This window comes from Ipomoea nil, unplaced genomic scaffold (genome assembly GCF_001879475.1).
Source record: "Ipomoea nil cultivar Tokyo-kokei standard unplaced genomic scaffold, Asagao_1.1 scaffold1421, whole genome shotgun sequence".
NCBI lineage: Eukaryota > Viridiplantae > Streptophyta > Magnoliopsida > Solanales > Convolvulaceae > Ipomoea > Ipomoea nil.
The window spans coordinates 4,845,918-4,868,585 of NW_017617849.1; the positions used below are offsets into that span (position 1 = coordinate 4,845,918).

Genomic DNA, 22,668 nt, shown 5'->3' on the forward strand with positions numbered 1-22,668 from the left:
AACTACATAGGATAAAAACATTATTATTTAGCAGCCAATACCAAAACAAAAAAAAAAAAACAATTCATACCTGGCTGCTATGTGGGTCGTGCGATTAATGCGGGTCAACTATGTGGGAACAGAATTCCATGGATGTGCTTTGAATGAAGGTGTAGAATCATTGAGCATATTGACAGTCCATTTACAACCTTCAAAAATAAATGCAGAAAAACCAATATAAGCAACCTCCTTTTCTGTACCATATGAACTAGCTAGAGTGTTGAGTTTGAAGGCATCTGTCATGTATTTTGTTGTCTTCTTAGGATTGTCTCTCCTCCTCAACTCTCCAATCTCCCTTGGAGAAGACACCCTTTCTGTAAGCCAAAATCTGAGTCTCACAACCACCCTTGTCTCTTCTAATGGAAGATTTCAGATGGGATTCTTCACTCTCGACAAATCTGCTAGCTACTACGCAGGCATTTGGTACTCTCAGATTGAACCCCAAACCGTGATTTGGGTGGCGAACAGCGACACTCCAATCTCCACCGTGGATATGGACTCAACCTCCTTGAAAGTCTTGGACGGAAACCTGGTATTAGTAAACAAAGCCGCCGGAGAATTCCTCTGGTCCACGAACACCACCCGCTCCTCCAACAATTCCGTCCGGGCAACTCTTCTTGACACCGGAAATTTAGTCCTCACCCATGGCCCCTATTCCAATACCACTCCACCCGTTTGGCAAAGCTTTGATCACCCAACCAACACGTTTATGCCAAACGCCAAACTCGGATACAACAAGAAAACCGGCGAAAAGCAATCCCTCCGGTCTTGGAAGAGCGCAAATGATCCATCGCCGGGGCTATTCTCCCTGGAAATGGACGAGGAGATTGAGGAGTACGTTGTGAAGTGGAACGGGACAGAGCAATACTGGAGCAGTGGACCCTGGAATGGGAGCCTATACAACTCCATTCCCGGCCTGAGGTCCAACACCATATATAATTTCACCTACGTCAACAACGACAACGAGACTTACTACACCTATTACTTCTACAACTCTGCCGTCGTATCAAGATTCATAATCGATATCTCCGGCCAAATCAGGCATTACACCTGGTTGGATAGCAGCAAGACGTGGAACATCTTTTTCCGGCAACCGGAGAAGCAGTGCGATGTTTATGCTTATTGCGGGCCGTTTGGTATGTGCAATGACAACTCATCTTCCTTCTGCGATTGCTTGCCCGGATTCCGGCGTAAATCCGACCACGATTGGGCCTTGAAGGATTTCTCCGGTGGGTGCGTGAGGAAAGCGGAGTTGCAGTGCGGTAATGGGAGCAGTGCTGACAGGTTTAGGATGATAACCAATATGAGATTACCTAGACATCCTCGAAATGTGACGGTTGGGAGTGTTGCAGAATGCGAATCCGCATGTCTCGGGAACTGTTCTTGTAATGCCTATGCTTATGATAACAGAAATGGTTGCTCACACTGGGATGGACAACTTCTTAATCTTTCAGAAGATCACATTAATGGAAGCTCCATCTATATTAGACTAGCTGCATCAGAATTTTTAGATGCTGTCCAAGGTAATAACAATTCCCGTGTTTTTTGCCCGTACGGACAGCTCAGTTAGTTCTTGTGGGGCCCTGAGGTGGAGAATTTCTCCTTTTGTGGGCAAGAATCCTTGTGTTTTTTTAGTATTCTTTTAAGTTAGCATTGAGAATTAATGGGTACTTGTTTTCATTTCATCAGATCATCAAAATGGGGACAAGAAATCTGGGAAGCTCAAAGTTATCTTACCTGTCACAGTGGCTGCTTTGCTTCTAATACTGGCAAGCATCTTTACCTACATTTATTACAGGAGGAGAAACATCAGAAAAGAAGGTAATTATTTCTTTCGTTCATATAATAATGATTAGTATATATATTGTATCAGTTGAATTGAAAATTAAAGGTTTCTGAATCAAGTGATGCCTCAATCAGGTGACAATGACATAGAAGAAAACTACTTGGCAGAAGAGCATGATGAGAAACATATAGATGTTCCATTCTTTAGTTTTGAAAGCATATTAGCTGCTACAGATAACTTCTCGATAGAAAATAAGCTGGGACAAGGAGGGTTCGGGCCTGTTTATAAGGTAATTTTCGATTTGCAAAGATGTTCTTATAGTATACAAATCCTAGTTTTGTGCTTACTTTAAACAATGGAAATACTTTTGCAGGGTGAATTTCAGGGGGGACAAGAAATAGCAGTGAAAAGGTTGTCTAGTGAATCCAATCAAGGCGTCATTGAATTTAAAAATGAAGTTGAGCTAATTGCAAAGCTTCAACATCGAAATCTAGTTCGACTTTTGGGCTATTGCATCAAGGGAAATGAAAAGATTTTGCTCTATGAATACATGCAAAACAAGAGCCTAGACACCTTCATCTTTGGTTAGTCTATCATCAATAGTCTCATTCTTTCTCTCTTTGTTTTTCTAGCTAATTAATACTACCGATCGAGCGTTAGTTCATGCTGTGATTGACATTATATTTGCCATTCTTTTCATTAGATGAAGAACAAAGCGCGGTGTTAGATTGGGAGAAGCGATTTGAAATCATTCTGGGAATTGCTCGAGGACTTATGTATCTGCACCACGACTCAAGATTACGAATCATTCATCGAGATATGAAGACAAGTAACATTCTGTTAGATGAAGAAATGAACCCAAAAATTTCAGACTTTGGCTTGGCAAGAATAGTTGAAGGAAAAAGAACTGAGGCAATCAATACCAACAGAGTTGCTGGAACATAGTGAGTATAGTAAAAAAAAAAAAAAAAAAACACTTTCAACTCCAAACTACTCCAACTAGCTAATTTAACCTTTGTGTAACATATGTATATATATACAGCGGCTATATGTCTCCCGAGTATGCATTGGACGGACTATTCTCAACTAAGTCAGATGTGTTTAGTTTCGGGGTTGTCATGCTCGAGATCATCACCGGGAGGAGAAGCTCTGCTTTTTATGACCCTGATGGATCTTCAAATCTGATCTATTAGGCTATGTGAGTATATATGAGACACATGCATAATAACCATTCAAGCCTGGAATACTTTCATGTTGAGTAATGATGTTTTTGATATATTATTTCAGGTATGGAGATTGTGGAACGAAGGGAGAATAAGAGAGTTAGTGCAGAAGTCATTGCTGCCACTAGAAGAAAAGCATGAAAGTGAAGTGTTAAAGTGTATAAACGTGGGACTATTGTGTGTACAAGAACAGCCAGGAGATCGTCCTAGCATGCCAAATGCACTTGTTATGATGGTTAGCAGTGATGAGAGCGGCAGCCTTCCCAGAGCTAATCAACCGGCTTTTATAACTCGGACGACTGCAGGCATGTCTCCGGCCACCTCTACTTCTGCTTCATCTGGTTTGCTGCAAAGCACGCACTCCAGGAATGAATTGTCTGCAACAGTGTTTGAAGGCAGATAGCCGCGATGCCTATAAGGCAGGCAGAAGGTGTTAGACGCTAGTCGGATGCCCGGAGAGCAGGGATCAAGGCCATCAGGCATGGCATGTTTTTCCTTTTAATTCATTGGTACAGTTCCATTATTTTTCTGTCCATAAATTCTTCTTGGTAAAAGCTGGAAGGGTTTATGTTTGGTCAATGTTAATAAAATCAACTATTTTTTTAAACTAGTTAGATACACATGGCTAGCTTATATTAAATATTAAGCGTTCTATTTACTTGAGTTAGAAGATAGATGAGTTTAGCCTATTATATACAACTATAACTCTAATAATAATATCAAATAATGGCTGAAATACATTAATGTAATGTCACAATAATATATTGTACTCCCTAATTAACTATTTTCAGAAAGTGGAAGTCTATGCATTTGGCTTTAACCGCAGCTTTCTTTCAGAACTTTTGGCCACGTTGCAAAAATGATCATTCCTCAACAACAATGCATGCATTAAAAAAATTTAGGAATAAGAGTCAAATAGACGATTGCAATTGAACTTTCGTGAAGTCATGATCCAGTAGCTCTCAAGTCTGCTGCATCACGCTATAATGCTCTGATCTACATGACACCAGCATCCAGTATTGTCAATCTTGATGCTTTTGAGCATGAGCTAGGGTTGTATTGTCAATCCTGATGCTTTATTTGTGATTATATTAATGCATAATGGGTAGAATTCTAACATAGGGTTTATGTGTTTATGGGGGTGTTGTGAATAGATCTTGTTGACGTTTGATGTATACATTCGTTAGCATGCTTTTGGAAAATTCTTGAATTGGTTACAATGAGAATTGACTCAAGGATTTGAGTCACCCCTTGCATAAACTCAATTTCTTTCTATGAAAATATGAGAAATTGGGGGCTTTAGATGCTTTGTGTGCTTGATGAATTTGGAGTTGATAGGTCACGAGAGTGGGGCAATTCATTTTTCTAATCTTTGTGTATTTGCTCATGGAAGTGGCTTTAGACTAGAATACCTATGTGCATTCCAGTTGGATTCCTTGGTTATTTGTTCTCCCTAATCCCATAGATTATTGAAGTATCTAGAAGATAATACATCTAGCTTGAATCTTATTTATTTATTTCGTGTTTAGCTCTTGTTAATATGCGTTTGTGCTATCTTGTTTAGTTAACGTAACTCTATAACTTATTATGAATTGCTTAGCTTCTTGTTGATTTCCTAGTGTCATAACTCCCAACCTCAAAAGAATGACAAAACACCCGTGCTCACCCTAGGTACATCAATTACCGCAACAATACAATTTGTGGTTAATAGTAGTTGAATAACACTACCCAATAACAACTAATGTATGATATTATGGTATCAAAAGAAATACGGAGTATTAAAGAATGGAAGAATAATTCATCACCAACTAATAATTACATTTAAATGATTTTTTTTTGGGAAGAGACATTCAAATGATTTTTTTAATGCACCAATAACAACTACCCTTAAAATGAGGATAATATAAATCTCTAAGAAAATGAGAATTATACACAAAATATCTCTAATTATTGTGAAAGTCAAACCCTACCCTAAGTCATTCGTTTAAGGATCTCGCCCTAGCAATAGCACCTACACGGGCTACAGGTGGTATTTGCTCAATGAACATTTAAATTTATTTCACTTTTAATTATGAGTAATATAATGTTAACTACCCTTAAAAAAATTTCTTCAAAACTTTTCCCTTATGATATGACATTGTTTGATTGGTTACTTGGAAAATTTAGGAAGAAAAAAATTAAGAGGGGTAAGAAGAATTTTTCTTTAATTAATTATAGTATATATAATCTATCATTTTTAGCGAGTGACGAGGGAACACGTAACCACTACTCGACCAACTTAAACCAAGAAGGTCAATAGGTCGCTCCCATAGAGACTAGAGAGTTTTGAACTTATAACCTTATGTTACCAAATCAACAACATGACCAACTTGACTGGAATTACTCCCTATAATCTATATAATTTTTTCATTGTCTATTATCAATTTTGTAAAATATTTTCTTCCGTCCATATAAGACAAATCTTAAATATATACTACGGAGTAATTTTCAGTAGGAATGTACTCCGTAATATTTTTCTATGGGTTAACAAACATTACATTTTCTTGAAAAATAGTAGTGAAAATGCAATACTTGTTGACTTATAAAAAAGTATTTACATTTTACTATAAATTAAACATATTTAATATTCATTTCATGTTAAATGATCTTATAGGTTAAAATAAATATAGAACCATTTTGAGCAAATTGACCTTTCGGTACTTTTGGGTACTCCCTATGATTCATATACATTATCATGATTGATCGACATATAAATTTGGAAAATTATGGGTAAGGATATATGATATGATAAATTGAGCTTTACCAGTTGTAGTATGGGAGTTACACCTAATGTGGTTGAGTTCTTATGAGAATTAGACATTGGTCCTCCCTCTTAATGAACAGTAGAGTCACCGTCATTTACCCATCTATTATCTTATTAAGTCAGGGTGCGGGGGCTCTAGGGACATGAAAATTTCGTCTTTTATGGGCAAGAAAATTATATTTAATGTATTGCTTAAGTGATATATTTTCAATTTTACCACTACTAAATGCAAGGTAAATTAATGTAAAAGGTTTAAGGGGTGTTTTGAGTAATGAAGTAATAGATGTTGTATTTGTGTGAGGTGAGCATTTCTCATGACGACAATTTTTGAGAGGAGAAACTAATTTCAGTGGTAATTGGATGCGTTGTGAGCATATTGTTGTGGCATAATTTACGCAAAGCTATATGCATGTGTATATGAAAGTTTAAATGAGTCTTAAGTTTTAATCCTAAGGAATAAAAGTCTGTCACAGAACCATGTATTTTTAGGATTAAAATCTTTCTTAGAAGCCGACATATAGTTGACGGGCCTCGTTATTCCGAGGTTTTAATCCTAAGAAGATGTTTGGTGTGAATTCTACCATTTGTATTTTTTGTAGAAAGAATTGTCAACTCATCACATGGGTATGTTGGGGGCAAAATAGAAAAATATGCATTTTTTATTCACTCCCTAAAAATCCAAGTAAGACACATAATCCCGAACTGAGGGAGTAACTATCTTGGGCAACATTCCTCAAAACAAAAAACTATCTTGGGCAACATGGACAGCTCATCTACAAATGGAAAGTCTTCCCCTCAACTTCTCCCAAAAGATTGAATCTTCAACCTGGCTCGACAAAGCATTTGGAAAGATGTAAATCACACTTAATGGCTCAGTAAATAGGATCAAATGCTGCCCACTTCAGACATAATCACCATGCTGCCGCGGCCGATGTTCGAACGACTTTGATCTCTTCTCCCAAATACTACCTACTAAACCAGTGAGCTAAACCCGTGCTGTCAAGTCTTCACCTCTTCTTTCATGACGCATGTCCGCTTAAAACATTAAAAAAAAAAAGACATATAACCGGCCTCCTTAATTAGTCCTTTCTTGTAGCATATAAACTAGTGTTACGTTGATTTTGAACCCAACAAAATGCAATGGGAAACAGTATGTAAATTATCATATCTATCTGTCATGTATTTTGTTGTCTTCTTAGGATTGTATGTCATCTTCATTCTCCAATCTCCCTTGGAGATGACACCCTCACTGTAAACACTAACCTAAGTCTAACAACCACCATTGTCTCTTCTAATGGAAGATTTGAGATGGGGTTCTTCACGCCGGGCAAGTCTGCCAACTACTACGCAGGCATTTGGTACCGTGAGATTGAACCCCAAACCGTGATTTGGGTGGCAAACAGGGACACTCCAATCTCCTTCGTGGATATGGACTCCACCACCTTGAAAATCTTGGACGGAAACCTGGTACTAGTAAACGTTACCGGCGGGTTACTTTGGTCGACGACGAATGCCACCTCCGGCGGCTCCAAGAGTTCTGTCCGGGCAACTCTTCTCAACACCGGAAATTTGGTTCTGACTGATTGCAATAGAACTGACCAACCCCTTTGAGTCCGGCACTACACGTGGCTGGATAGTAGCAAGGCGTGGAACATCCTCTTTCTTAAGCCGGAGAAGATGTGTGATGTTCCCGCTGTTTGCGGGCAGTTTGGTATGTGCAATGATAACTACTCCACTTCCTTATGTGATTGTTTGCCCGGGTTCCGGCGTAAATCAGACAAAGATCAGATTGGGGGTTGAAGGTTTTTTCCGGTGGATGCGTGAGAAAAGCGGATTTGCTGCAGTGTGGTAATAATGCCACCGGAACTGCTAATTCCCAGGAGGACAGGTTTAGGATGGTAACAAATACGAGATTACCTAGACATCCTCGAAACGTGACAGTTGGGAGTACAACCGAATGTGAATCAGCATGTTTAAGGAATTGCTCTTGTAATGCCTATGCTTATGATAATAGAAATGGTGGTTGTTCGCACTGGGATGGAGAGCTTCTCAATCTGTCTAAAGACAACAGTAATGGAAGCACCATCTATATCAGACTTGCTGCGTCTGAATTTTTTGTCCAGGGTAATAAGAATGCATGCATGTTTTTTTTAATAGCTTAGTTTTTGTTGTGGGGATACCAGTAAAGAGTCAAGTCCAGCATTTGATGGCTAGGAGATTATTGGGCGGAGGCCTAAAGGATCAAGTCCAGCACTCTGCCTCTAAAAAATGTGTAAGTTGTGACCTCCACTATGAGTTATAACTATTATCAGATTACTATTTACTACGTCGTATCATTTTATATATGCAATTGATTCAACTAATGAAAGTTGACTCAAGGATTAAGTTTTTTTTTAGAGCCAGTAGCATTCAAAACAGGATTAATTAAGTTTTTTATGTTGAATATAATATAATACAAAATAAAAATGTGTAGTCCAGCAATGATCATCTAAATTTAGTTTAAATGGAACAAATCTTTTAATTTAAATATCACATGAAAAGTCATAGATGAGAAATTTTGTTTAACCATCATATAATAAATCACAGATAAAATAGAAGACATGGTCAGGCCCGGCCCTGGGCAAGGGCAGGCTGGACCCTTGCCCAGGGCCCACGCTTGGAAGGGGCCCCACCACCCCAACCCATTATGTTTTATATATACTGTAGAGTTAGTATAATTATTTAACATACATCCATCTATGTAACTAAAGTATTAGTTGGTTTAAGTGGTAAGGCTCCTTGTTTGCATCTTATAAGTTGAAGGGTCAAATCTTGATATGTTCATTTTTATTAACTTTTCACTCCCTAGATGAATTTAGATATATTTATATTAACTTCTAACTCCTAGATGAATTTAGATATATTATTATGCGGTATTAAAATTGTAACTCCCTATATGAATTTAGATATATTATTATGTAGTATTAAAATTGTAATTTGTAGAATTTATTTGTATTTTTTATTAAATTTGTAATTTTGTGATTTTTTTTACCTTTTTATAATTATAGTGAGATTTATAATATAGATTGATTTGTGATTCATATCAAATTTTGAATCTATTTCTATTCGAGTAATTTACTACTTATATTTAGAACACATGTTATTTTGCGAACTTTATAATGAGTAATGTATATATAATATATGTCGTTATTTATTTATGATTTCTTAAAAAGATAGTTTACTTTTTTATGAATTATCTAGTCAACGTAGTTAGAAGTTCTATTGTGTGTCATCGTATTCAAATCAATTTAGAAAATTTTAAAATTGATCTAACTAAAAGAAAAAAAGTATTTATAAATATGATATCAATATAGAATATATGTGATTTATAATGCGTTTTTTATTCGAACTATTTTATCCAATTAATTATGTTTCATATTTTATTATCAATATATTTTATTACATTTGAAATGTTGATTTATTGTTCTCAATAATTAAGATTTCATGCTCTATTCTTGTTCATAAGTTTTGTTTTTATAAATTTTTAATAATAATTATTTTATTATCTATTATAATAATAATGTGATTGCGTATAAGCTTATTTGGTTTCAAATTGTTTATTCATTTTTATAAATTATATATAATTGTTTATTTATGAAGGGACTGATGTGGTTATTGATTATTTTGGATTTAGGAAAACATCTAGAATTGTTTTCATGTGTATGTAAAATTGTTAAAAAGTTTCGAATCTTATTTCAAGTTATTTGACATTAGTATTTTTCTCTTATTTAAATTAAATTTTAATTATACAAATGTATGTTAATTTCATATAGGGCCCATTTTTGTTGCTATGCCCCGAGCCTATAAAATAATAGGACCGGACCTGGAAATGGTTTTGAGTGAAGAAGTTCATGATGAGAGACGCATTGATGTTTCATTCTTTAGTTTTGAAAGCATATTAGTTGCTACGGGCAACTTTTAAGATAAAAATAAACTTGGACGAGGAGGATTTGGACCTGTTTATAAGGTACTATAATTTAATTTAATTTTTCAAATTGCTTAGAGTTTCTTGAATTGCATTGTAGTATTCATAGACTTAGCTTACTTCAAACAATGGGTATACTTTTGCAGGGTGAATTTCAGGATGGAAAAGAAATGGCAGTAAAAAGGTTGTCAAATAAATCCTCACAAGGCATCAATGAATTTAAGAATGAAGTTGAGCTTATTGCAAGGCTTCAACATCGGAATCTAGTTCGACTTTTGGGCTACTGCATCAAGGGAAAAGAAAAGATTTTGCTCTATGAATACATGCAACACAAGAGCCTAGACACCTTCATCTTTGGTTAGTCTATCTGCAATCTGATCTGATTCTCTTTTTCTTTCTTTCTTTTTCTAGCTAATACTACCAAGCAATATTCATGCATTCACCATCCTCATTAGATCAAGAACGAAGCCTGCTATTAGATTGGGAGAAGCGATTCGACATCATCTTGAGAATTGCTCGAGGTCTTATGTATCTACACCACGATTCAAGGTTACGGATTATTCATAGAGATATGAAGACGAGTAACATTTTATTAGATGCAGAGATGAACCCAAAAATTTCAGATTTTGGCTTCGCAAGAATAGTTGAAGGGAATAAAACAGAAGCAATCAATACCATCAGAGTCGCTGGAACATAGTGAGTAAAACAAATTTAATCACCTTCAAATTCAAAATATCATATTATTCCAGCTAATTTAGTAATTGTGCAATATAATATGTACAGCGGTTACATGTCGCCTGAATATGCATCAGATGGACTTAATAAGTCAGGTGTCTTTAGTTTTGGCGTTATCATGCTGGGAGGAGAAGCTCTGGTTTTTATCACCCTGATGGATCTGCAAATCTATTAGCCTATGTGAGTATTTCACTTGAGACTAAACGCATACTTAGTCAAATTTAGTAATATATACGTACTATTTTTGATATATATATTCAGGCATGGAAATTATGGAAGGAAGGAAAAACAAGAGAGTTTGTGCAGGAATCGCTGATTCCACTTGAACCAAAACATGAAACAGAAGTGTTTAAGTGCATACACATCAGCCTCTTATGTGTACAAGAATGTCCTGGAGATCGTCCTAGGATGCCTACTGTACTTACCATGCTTAACAGCGAATCCACGAGCCTTTCAAGACCTAATCAGCCAGCTTTTGTTCCGAGAACAAGCATTCCCTCTTCTTCTTCTTCTTCTGCTTTGCCGCACTCAAATAATGAACTCACACTTACCGTGCTTCTAGCTAGGAACCAATCATTTTAAAAATAAAACAATATTTCAATTTGCAGATATGCAGTTTGTCAATCTGTCTAACCATGCTTATAGAGTTCTATTTTCATACAAGTTTCTTAATACTCCATCCCTCCCATTCTATGTTAACCAGGCTTGACTAAATGTATTTTGAATTATTTTTTATAATATTCTTCCAAAAGGTTGAACCCCAACCCTAAGGGCCCCCACACTCTGACCGGACGAAATATTTGGGAGGATGTAAATCATGGTAACTCAACTGAATATGAACCACAGAGGCTAGACCCTTGCTCAGTGCGCACAAGGAACCCCGGCCCCTCACTTTTTTATAATATTAAATTTAGTATTAGTGTATGTATAATTTATTTTTTTTGAAAAGTATGTATGAAATTTATATATTTAGAAATTACATTATTAAAAGTAGGGAAAATTGCACTTTTTGTCCTTAAGTTATCATTGACGTTGTACTTTTCGTCACTTTACTAATAAAACATTAGGGACGAAATTTACAATTTTAGTATAATTCAAGGACGAAAAGTGAACATGACTAACACTCAGAGAAAAATTCTATAATTATCTTATAACTTAGGCTGGGACAAAAAGTACAATTTTCCCTTAAAAGTACTATAAAATACACACAAAAAAAATATTTTAAAAAATAATTAAAGAAGAAAGAATTGTATGTTCAATGAATAGTATGTAAACAGAACAGGTAAAATGTGACAGATGGAGCATTTTTCTGAACATGTCTTCTCATGTGAGTTTTGCGGGTTATTACTCTGTAGCAGAGTTTATCAAATATACATCCTCGAATAATGGTTGCGAATTTTTTACTCAAGAAAATGTTAATATTTTTGGATTGTTATATTTGTAACCATGAAGAGTGAATATTGGCTACTAGGCCAATTTGTGCATGTCTACATGAAGTATAGTAACATTTGTTATATAGGAGACCATGGTTCACAGATCGTTGTATGGACCATGATCGTCGAATGAAACTGTAGTAGAATTAAAATGATATTTTAATGTTACTATAATGATATTAGTGTGTGTGAAAAATGAAACTAAAAAATAGAGCACATTATTGTCAAAATCAAAATGTAATATAATTAAAATGATACTTAAGTATTTGCTATAATGAAACTAGCTAGTGTGCGTGGAAAATAAAACTAAAATTCAGAACCATACAATAGAGCTCAAACAATAATGTATATTATCAAATGAAAATATAATAAAATTAAAATGATACTTTAGTGTTGCAATAATGAAATTAGTGTGGAGAGAAAATAAAACTGAAAAATATAGCAATATTGTCAAATGAAACTGAAATGTAATTGGAATTATACATACTTCATGATCCACACCGCTACATACTTCATGGTTCATGCTAAAATTTGCCTCGTAGTAATGATTGGGCCTAAATGGGCATAATTTGATGGGTTATTCTATTTACACCACCTATTTTACTATTTGCACCACCTACTTAGTAGGTCAAATAGCTTTATAGGTGGTGTAAATGCCAGCATTAAATATGGTCAAAAATTATTATTTATTTTTCTTTTTTTTTAATTAAAAAAAAAAAAAAAACCTTCACCCCGTCACCTTCTCCGGTGAGAAGGCGATGGACTGCCTTCTCACCGGAGAAGGCAAATGGGTTGTCTTCTCCGGCAAGAAGGCAACCCACACAGTGGGCTGCCTTCTCGCCGGAGAAGGCAACCCACATAGTGGGCTGCCTTCTCCGGCGAGAAGGCAGCCCACACAGTGGGTCGCCTTCTCGCCGGAGAAGGCAGCCCACTGTGTGGGTTGCCTTCTGCGGCGAGAAGGTGACCCACTGGGCTCCCTTCTCACCGGAGAAGGCTATGGTGCTGCTTCGTTTTTTTTTTTTTTTTTTTTTTTTTTTTTTTTAATAATTAAATTTTGACCTCATAAATGTAGATTTAATAGGGTGGTGCAAATAGCATTTTGACCACCCATTAGGCTATTTGCACCACCCATATATTTATTATAATTTACTACTTTTTTACATTTTCAATGTGCTTTATACCTCATTTTAGTCAAAGGGGGTGTAAATAGCAACACCCAATTTGATTGTTCAAAGATGGACTCATAGTTTTCATTGATTCTAATGGTGTTTATACATCATTAAAAATATGACGATTACGTGGTTTGAAAGTCCTCCCACGACTATTCAGAAAATGCTCCGCAGTGATGAATTGGGAACTCTGAATAACATCAACTCTATTAGGATCAGATATTGATTTCGGGTGTACCCCTCCTCCTTCACTTAAAAAAAAAAAAAAGAAAAATAGTCAAATATATATTCATTTCTTAATTTAAACATATAAGTCATGCAAAATATTAGTCAAAGATGAATTTTGAAAATGGCACTATAATCACACATCAAAAATGGACAATTTTCAAACTAAAAGGAAATTTTAGAAACTTCTCAACAATACATTTTAGAAAATACGCACCTTAAACTTTAAACTTATGCACCTTAAGTTGTGATCTTACGTAAAATAAATATTTTTTTAAAAATTATTTTTCATTATAGGCTGTTAATTTTGACAAGACTAAAGGATGTGATTAATTCACACGTTTCACCTGAGAGAAGCTTCACACTTGATCTCTTGTGTATATATTTATTTATTCATATTCATATGATGAATTTGTGAGACGATATATAAGATGATATTAAAAATGTCAACTCAATTAATCAATGCACGAGATTATCAAGCAATTTCCTTCTGCCTTGGGCCTTAAGAGTTAAGGAAGCTTTCAAATTCTTCTTTGTTTGAATTTTTCTTTCCTCTCTTCTAGTATTTTCCTCGTGTTGGACTCGGACCAAACATCATCAACCATCTCTAATCTCTTCAAGATTTTTATTGTAGATGATGGCTTATCTGAATAGAAAACACTCTTGTTCTGTTGCCATCTCAAATAAAATAATTAATACGTGTAAAAAAAGTCAGAAAGATATTAAAATTTTCAAAGCTACACATTCTCAAAAGTATATATTTTCTTTATTTATATTTGATTGAGTGAAATATACGAAAAAAAAAATCATTTTTTAAAATTGATGATCAATGAACATCAACAATACAACTCAAATTAAATAATTACAATACCCCGTCAAAATGACTTGCTAAAGTGCTTGTCAATTGTGAAATGGATTGATTGAGTGAAAAGAAAATAGAAAATAAATTAATGAGTACCTTTTAAAATGGGTAATCGATCAAATTTGTATAATACAACTTGATTAAATGATTATGATGTTTTTTTGTGGGTGGCTCTTTGTGGGTATATAGTACAACTCGATTAAATGATTATTATATCCTTTTGTGGGCACTGGTCCTCTTATCTAATGGAGCACTGAGTGTCATGATTTATCCCTTTATAATTCTGTCGGTCTTGAGTTTGGGAGATCGGAACGAAGAATTTCGCCTTTTTGTGGGAAAAGTGACATGACAGCCTACCAAAGTGCCAATGCTTCTTCTAGGAAGGAGATGGGCAATTTCATTGCCACGAGAATCCGAAACCGATAAGCGATTAACTTCGTTCCCTTGTCCGCATCCATCCACCACAATGGTCCTTCGTCTCTTTCCTGGAACATTCCTCCAATATACTTCCCTTTATATTGAAAACCTATGCCTTTTCCAATACTCACATTATATTGCTCCCATTTAGAGTAGCAAAGAAAAGAAATGGCAGGAAGAAAGGGCAATGAATTCCAAGACATGCTGCCGATGATGGCCGATAAGCTTGGCGGAGATGGACTGATCAAAGAGCTGTGCAAGGGGTTCAGTCTGCTAATGGACAGGGACAAAGGGGTCATTACCTTCGAGAGCCTGAAGAAGAACTCCGCCATTATTGGGCTCCCAGATTTAAAGGATGATGAGTTGCGGAGCATGGTGAAAGAGGGAGATCTGGACGGCGACGGAGCTCTCGATCAAATGGAGTTTTGTGTGCTCATGTTCAGATTGAGCCCTCAACTCATGCAGGAATCTGAAGCCTGGCTTCAAACTGCTCTGTGTTAGACTCATCGTTTGGTCACTACTAGAAATTATGAAATTTTCGACTACTTGGAAGTGAACTTAAAAAACCTTTGTTACTATTTTCGACCACTTTTTGCTTTCGACTTAATTTGAGATCACTTTCAGGTGGTCGAAAATTCAATAATTTCCGGCAGTGGGTACAAAGTTTAGCAAACATGCAAAAAGTTGACGAATTGTTATTTCGTCACTTTTTCTTCAGTTTTTGTGTGTGTATATGATACATATTATATTAAGGAGAATTCTAACATGTCCTACACCATAGTAGTCTAATAATAATTTTTTAATAGTAAAAACTTTTCTCATATATTTTCATTGTATAGCACCTGCAGTAAAAACTCAATAAGAAGCGACACCAATGATTAGTTATGATGAAGTTAGTGAAAATGTCTTAAAAACTAATTTAATTCACAAACAGCAAAACAAAAATATGAAAGGAAACCCAATCCAAATCCAGAAGATATGCAATTGAGGGAGAGAGCTACAAGTACAAAATTGTGTCAAGATCAGATCAGAATAATAGTTCTCATCTCAAATAATATTAAACCCAAATCCTCCGAAAGTTAATCAGATCAGATCACTAACTTTGTTTAGATGATGAAGTTATTGCAAGCTAGCTAGCTAGGGTGGCATGGGTTGGGTTAACTAGTCAAATGCAATCTTAGCATTACCAGAAGCACGAGAAAATCCCATTATCTGAGATTTTATTTTTTCTCGGTGTAGTGAGTCTCTGGACTTGGAAAATCCTCCGTATAGGAACATTTCTTCCAACACTTTTCCATGCTTCAGCAGGAACTTCACTAAGCTAATCTCGTTCTCGCACTCCGAAAATCCATGAATCTTTACAACCTTTAGGTGCTGCAAAAAGGACTTCATCACTTGACTTTGTGACTCCCAGAACCTCTCTTCCACAGTGCTAGATAGCTGCCATAGGTCCCTGTTCCATGGCTGAAATTGGGTATGTAATAACAATGTGTTAACCTAGCTATATTCGAACCCTGAGGATATATGACAAAAGAAAAAAAATAAAATTGATGTGAACTAACTCTTCTTTCGACATTGTGATCGTTGATAATCTTGATTATGAGTGTGTGGATAGCTGGAGCACTCCTGAACAGGTTTGCTAATCCTGGAATGTTGTGCTTGTTGAATCCAGTGTGTAATTCCAAGGATTGGAGTTTGCTGAAATTACACAGCGAGACACCTGCAATGTGATTGTTCTTTGATAGAATCTGTATGCAACATCACAATCCAGAAAGAAATATAATGATTGAATATAATGAATACAAAAATATTTAGGCTGGAACTGGATATATATAGAACAAATTAAAGTAAAAAATATACCTCAACACATTGATATTCGAGAATTAAGCACTGGGAAGAAGCAATCCCTGACAAAAAATTGGATACGCTGCGAAGCTTCACCGCACTGAGGTCCTCGAAAAGGATGAAGAAGCCAATGAACGCCCCATGCAATGAAACTAAATTCTGTAAACAACATTTATCAGTGATGGTATTGTTGGACCAGAAAATGGATTGGAGTCTTTGGGCATCAATTTTAACCAAACTGTCATTGCTATAGGAATCGAAGCAGCTTATCACTCGTAACCTCTCCAGCTTTGAACCCACAATATCCAAATACTCGAGCTGGCAACAATTCTCCAGACTTAACTCTTCCAGCGCCCGACAACTGACGTTCAGATGCATTAGCCCGTTGCACCCGTCGAGGTTCAACTTCTTGAGCAAAGGAAAAGACGAATCCGTGAACAAATTCAGAAGCGAAGGCTGATCGTACAAGATGATATAAGACAAGGACAATGTGTGAAGCGATTGAAATCCACCTTTCATGATGGGAGAAGGCGGCAATCTGAATCCGGGATAACGAGACTTGAGCTTGAAAACCCTTAACGTCTCGCAGGAAATGACACTCCGAGGGAAATTGAAATAATCGTTCGTCGCAACCTCGATGTCGAGTTCCTGAACGTTGAGCTTCACGGCGCGGCGCATGAGGCGGTTGAGGCGGGAGAAGGTGACGTGAGCACGGAAACGGAGCGCTCTTATCGGGGAATTCCGGTCGCGGAGAGCCAAGACCTGATTGATGGAGTCGGCTCCGTTGGCGATCCAGGAATGCACTTTTTTCCGGCCGGTGGAGCTGATTTTGACGGGCGCATTGGCGAAAGGGTTGATGGTGGTGAAATCGAGATCGGGGAAGGAGTACCAGAGCTGCCTCCATCGCTTCGAGAGAACGCTGGTTTGTGCGACGGTTTTGATGGGGAGGAGGAAAAGAATGTGGTGGAGAATAGCATCGGGGAGATCACTGAGACGGTCATCGCCGCCGGGTGAAGAACGGACTCGATTCAACAGCCTTTTCCTCTTAGCAGATCTGGTTTCCATTGATCGAATTGTAGTTTTGCTTTTTCGCCGGTACGTGATATCAGGTTGATCTTCCCAGTTCTAGAGTTAGTTAAGTTAGGGTTTGAAACTTTCAAAATAACCAAATCCTAACTCTACACGACTATACGAGAAGAACTATATTATCTATAGTTCAAATTATTTTTTAAAGAAATTTGTTTCTGTTAATTCGCTGATCTTAGCTGATAAAAATATCAAAAGAAATATAATATAATAAAATAATTAATAACACATGGTCCGGATTACCGGAAGGGGTGTGCAGGTACTTAAATTGCTTATGAATTAGAGTTGTCCCTAATAGCAACCTTAACCGCTCTTTTTGAGGGGTTTTAGCCAAGTTTTTGTTAACATGCAAGTGAGAGAGAGGAAAAAAAAAAATTGTGAGAAAAAGATTAAATAGTACTCTAAACTTTATTAAAAAAGTTAATTTAGCCTCTAAATTTTTAGAAGTTGTAATTAAATCCATAAACATATTATTTTAAAATATTTAAGCCTCGAAATCAATTGATAACCTATAATTATTACATGTTATTCTGTAATTAAGTCGATGGGAGGAAGCGACCAACTGATTTGCCTTTTCCTTCGCCTAAGAAGGCGACCAATTGGTTTGCCTTCTCCTTTCGCCTAAAAAGGCGACCAAGTTGGTCGCCTTATTCGGGAAGGAGAAGGCAAACCAACTGGTCGCCTTCTCCGGTGGTTGGAGAAGGTGACTAGTTAGTCACCTTTCCAACAAAGGATTGTATATATCAGATAATATTGGACATGTTGAAAGTAATGGAACATGTTTTTTATTTTTGCTTTGTTTATATATTAATCTTAGCTTATCTAATAATCACGGAAAAAGATAAATCGGTGTCATTACTTCTGTATATAAGGAATTCATTTATCATCTATTAAATTATTCATTCGGTTGAATAGATACTACAGTGTAATAGAGTAAGTGACATTCAAAAAAAAATAAAAAGATCATAAATGACCAAATTTTCATCATATCATTGTTCATATCAATACATAAGAAAACAACATAAATGGCTCTGAATCTCTCTTTCAGACGGTCGCTCCCAACTCTTCACATCCTTCCATTTTCCTTTCTCCACTCTACAATCCCTTTCGAATTTTCTGCCTCATTTATTAATTTGCGCATTTCGTTCTCTTCTTTGGGGTGCAATTCAGATACATTATACCATTACTACAGCTTCACTGGTCCCGAGTCCTACTACACTTCGTTTCTTGAAAACTCGAAGCACAAGTGTCATCTAAACCAAATCCACGCCCAGTTATACGTAGCCGGACTACATAACAATGGCTTCATATTCACTAAATTCATCCATGTGTGTTCAAATCTCGGCGAAATCGGCTATGCCCGCCAGCTGTTCGATGCATTTCCCGAACCATATGTGTTTTTGTGGAATGCAATTATCAGAGGGTATGCAAGACATGATCTTTACAGCGAGGCCGTTGAAACGTATAGAAAAATGCAACACGTATTTGAGAGGCCCGACTGCTTTACATTACCTTACATTCTAAAGGCTTGCGGTGACTTACCGGCTTTTCAGGTCGGTCGCGCTGTTCATGGACAGGTTTACAGACTAGGGTTTGAGTCTGATGTTTTTGTGCAAAACAGTGTTGTTGCATTTTACACCAAATGTGGAAAGGTCGTTCGTGCCCGTGTTTTGTTTGACCGGATGCATGATAGAAATATTGTTTCATGGACTTCAGTTATTTCAGGGTATGCTCAGAATGGACAGCCTTATGATGCTCTGAAAATTTTCAGTGAAATGAGAGGATTGAACGTGGAACCTGACTGGGTTGTACTTGTTAATGTTCTGAGGGCTTATGCTGATGTAGAGGACTTGGAAGGAGGTAAATGTGTTCATTCTCTGGTGATTAAAATGGGACTTGAGTTTGAGCAGGACTTGCGGGTAGCCCTTACAGCGATGTATTCTAAATGTGGCCAAGTGATGGTTGCAAATTCTTTGTTCAGTGAATTAGAGGACCGGGATGTGATTCTTTGGAATGCCATGATATCTGGGTTTGCAAAACAAGGTCATGCTAATGATGCTGTTGAGCTTTTCCATCAGATGATAGCAAAGAATATTAAACCTGATTCTGTGACTATACAGTCTACAATTCTGGCTTGTGCAGAAGTACGATCACTGGATCTAGCAAGATGGGTGGATGATTATGTCATTAGTAGCAAATACCAAAATGATGTTGTTGTTAATACAGCTCTTATTAACATGTATGCAAAATGTGGATGTGTAGATTTGGCATGCAAAGTATTTGATCGGACAGCAAATAAAGATGTTGTTCTATGGAGTGCTATGATAGTAGCTTATGGTTCACATGGTCAGGGCAGAGAAGCTATTGATCTTTTCTATGCAATGAAACAGGCAAAGGTGTCCCCAAATGGTGTCACTTTCCTTGGGCTCCTTATGGCATGCAATCATTCAGGACTTGTGCAAGAGGCATGGGAATTTCTCCACAGTATGAGAGATTATGGAATTGAACCTTGCCACCAACATTATGCTTGTGTTGTTGACCTGTTGGGGCGTGCTGGATATTTAGAGATGGCCCGTGACTTTATCATGAGAATGCCAATTGAACCATCTATTTCAGTTTGGGGAGCACTATTGAGCGCATGTAAGATCCATCGACATGTGACACTGGGTGAATTTGCTGCAAAAAGACTTTTTGCTTTAGATCCACTTAACCGAGGTCATTATGTGCAGTTGTCAAATCTTTATGCCTCGGTGCATATGTGGGATGGAGTTGGTAAGGTAAGAATGTTGATGAAGGAGAAGGGATTGATTAAGGACCAGGGATGTAGTATGATTGAAATCAATGGCAAGCTAAATGCTTTCTGTATGGGAGATAAATCCCATCCAAAATCAATGGAGATATAAAAAGGGCTTGAGAGTTTAGAGAGAACTTTATTTATCCCAGATAAGGAATCTGCTTTGCATGATTTAGATGAGGAAGGCAAAGACATGGCTCTCTGCAACCATAATTAGAGACAGCAATTTCTTATGGGGCTTATCAATACTCCAGGGGCTATGCTTAGGATGAGAAGAAACCTAAGGGCATGTGTGAACTGCCATTCAGCAACCAAACTATGGAGTAATATAGTAGTTTGGAATGAATTATGTTTGATTACCTCTGCTGATAAATAAAACAAGTAACCTTGGAATGCATGTCACAACACTCTTTTGCCAAGTGTTCATAGCATGTTCCTGTTGAATTCAGGACCATCATATACTCAATATAACATCAACTCACGTTCAAGCTGAGGGATTCCTTACAGAAAAGAAGAGAGGACATTGAATCATTGTATATGACTAATTGGATAAGTGATATTTTACATTTTTTGACCAATTTTTTTTTTTTTTTTTTTTTAAATTTTTAAAAAGAAATCTAAACCATATACATCACCATGAACACACCCTTATTATATGTCTCTCTCAATCAGAGAGACATGGCAAAAAATGACAAAGATGCTATAACCACTTTGGTTGAATAGGAAGGAAATTATACTTTGCAATTTGCATCAAGAAATGGTCATAGGATAGTAAATTATGGTCTTTGGAGGAAGGATGGTAACTTTTTTGATCTTTGATAATTTTATCAAATCATGGTAATTTTGAGAAGAAACGAACCAGAGTATACTGCTTAGCCATTGTTGTGTTTGTTTTAGAATTTGCTTGTATTTGCAGAATCCCTCACTTTCTTATTGTTTTAACTATTGTAGCTCCACCTCCTTGCCTAGATATGATTGTGAATAGAAGTAGAAAAGAAGAAAAAGCAAAGAGACTTTTGTAGCAAACAAAAGAAGAATACGCCAGGAGAGTCAGCATGGCTATGGTGATGATGATGGTGTTGAAGGTGAAGTAGATTTTGTACAGGAAGATCTGAAAGTGCCTTTTCACTGTCGTAATTGCTCTGGTATGTCAATTCTAATTCTGGAGATGTAATATGTAGTACATACACAAATCTCAATACACTAACATTAATACAAGTAGCTCGAATACAAATTATTTAGCAAAAGATTACAAATGATAGCAGAATGTGAATTATACATTAACAGATAATATTTTTCACACTGCTAATTATTAACCTAGTGGAAAGAAAACCACATCCTTTGCAAGAATGATATTAATAAAAGACATGATAAGCACTTGACTAGCCAGGCACCTGCTAATTATTCAGAGCTGGAATCCTGAACACTAATAGGTAGTTCCTTCCATTTTACTTGGTGCTTCATGGTGTTTTTCTTCCTCTCATGATTCTTTCTCACCATCATCATCTTGCCTTGGGTTTTTCCCAAGTATTTTATTCATATGAGTGAGATGTTTTGAGTCTTTGATACAAAGATATAGCAGCTCAGGAAGTGAAATAGGGCTTATCCATGCTGGTGTTGTTTCTCCACAAAAGTGCCTTAGATACAACTGTTCTACACAAGGTGGAATAACTCATCCAACATTCCTAAGATACCCTTGTCCTCACAATTGCCTGCATCATTGAGTGCTTAAGTGTTTCCAGTGCTACCAAATTGGCAACCTGAAATTTGCTATCTTCTGTTCTGTCCACCTGTAACACCTGAAGTTTCCTCAGTTTTTTCAGCTCACTAAATAGACAAGCTTCAGGTCTCTTTGGACTGGGTACCTTGAATCCATAAAGCTCTTGAAGAGTATAGAGTTTTTTGAGAGACCTTTGGGGAGGTATGAAAGAGATGGACAATTTCCAACATAGCTTCATTAGCTTGTGGATCAATTGTGGCATTTCCTTCAAATTCTCCACCACCTGAAGGTTGAGATAAGCTAGGAGTTTGAGGGATGTGATCCAGTGCAACAGGTCAGACCTCACAAATACCCATGCTCTCTAGCTTAATATATGTGAGGTCCAAAACGCTTGACTCCTGACTTTTGCCAATGCAGTATGTCTAGTGAAGCTAATCCGACGAGCATGCTTAGAATTTATTATTATAAAGGACTCACTTGATTTATATAAGATTTAGATTAATTGTACATGCACTGTGTGTAATTAGTAACAGCAACTGCAGTAGTAGTACATAGTGCGAGTTAGCT

The 22,668-nt window shown here is 36.6% G+C and overlaps 3 protein-coding genes and 1 pseudogene across 4 annotated transcripts; 3 read left to right on the plus strand and 1 right to left on the minus strand.

Annotated features, from left to right (window-relative positions):
- Nucleotides 1-160: 160 nt before the first annotated feature.
- LOC109187407 lies at nucleotides 161-11,132 on the plus strand (annotated as a pseudogene).
- Nucleotides 11,133-14,773: 3,641 nt separating this feature from the next.
- LOC109187331 (calcium-binding protein PBP1-like) lies at nucleotides 14,774-15,234 on the plus strand. The gene has a single exon (XM_019337518.1). It carries the CDS (start codon nucleotides 14,825-14,827, stop codon nucleotides 15,155-15,157), a length of 333 nt encoding a protein of 110 aa, XP_019193063.1. The 5' UTR covers nucleotides 14,774-14,824; the 3' UTR covers nucleotides 15,158-15,234.
- A 264-nt stretch (nucleotides 15,235-15,498) lies between these two features.
- Nucleotides 15,499-17,676, minus strand: LOC109187330 (putative F-box/FBD/LRR-repeat protein At4g03220). Its single transcript, XM_019337517.1, has 3 exons — nucleotides 16,517-17,676; nucleotides 16,219-16,404; nucleotides 15,499-16,120 (listed from the first exon to the last, which is right to left on the minus strand). The coding sequence occupies exons 1-3, from the start codon at nucleotides 17,564-17,566 to the stop codon at nucleotides 15,818-15,820; spliced, it is 1,539 nt and encodes a 512-aa protein (XP_019193062.1). The 5' UTR covers nucleotides 17,567-17,676; the 3' UTR covers nucleotides 15,499-15,817.
- An 865-nt stretch (nucleotides 17,677-18,541) lies between these two features.
- On the plus strand, nucleotides 18,542-21,906 carry LOC109188030 (pentatricopeptide repeat-containing protein At3g12770). Of its 2 annotated transcripts, none has more exons than XM_019338502.1 (2): nucleotides 18,542-20,704; nucleotides 21,333-21,906. In XM_019338502.1, exon 1 carries the CDS (start codon nucleotides 18,613-18,615, stop codon nucleotides 20,488-20,490), a length of 1,878 nt encoding a protein of 625 aa, XP_019194047.1. In that variant the 5' UTR covers nucleotides 18,542-18,612; the 3' UTR covers nucleotides 20,491-20,704; nucleotides 21,333-21,906. The 2 variants fall into 2 exon arrangements, with proteins under 2 accessions (XP_019194047.1, XP_019194048.1); XM_019338503.1 differs by having other exon boundaries at nucleotides 21,351-21,906.
- The last annotated feature ends 762 nt before the right edge of the window (nucleotides 21,907-22,668 follow it).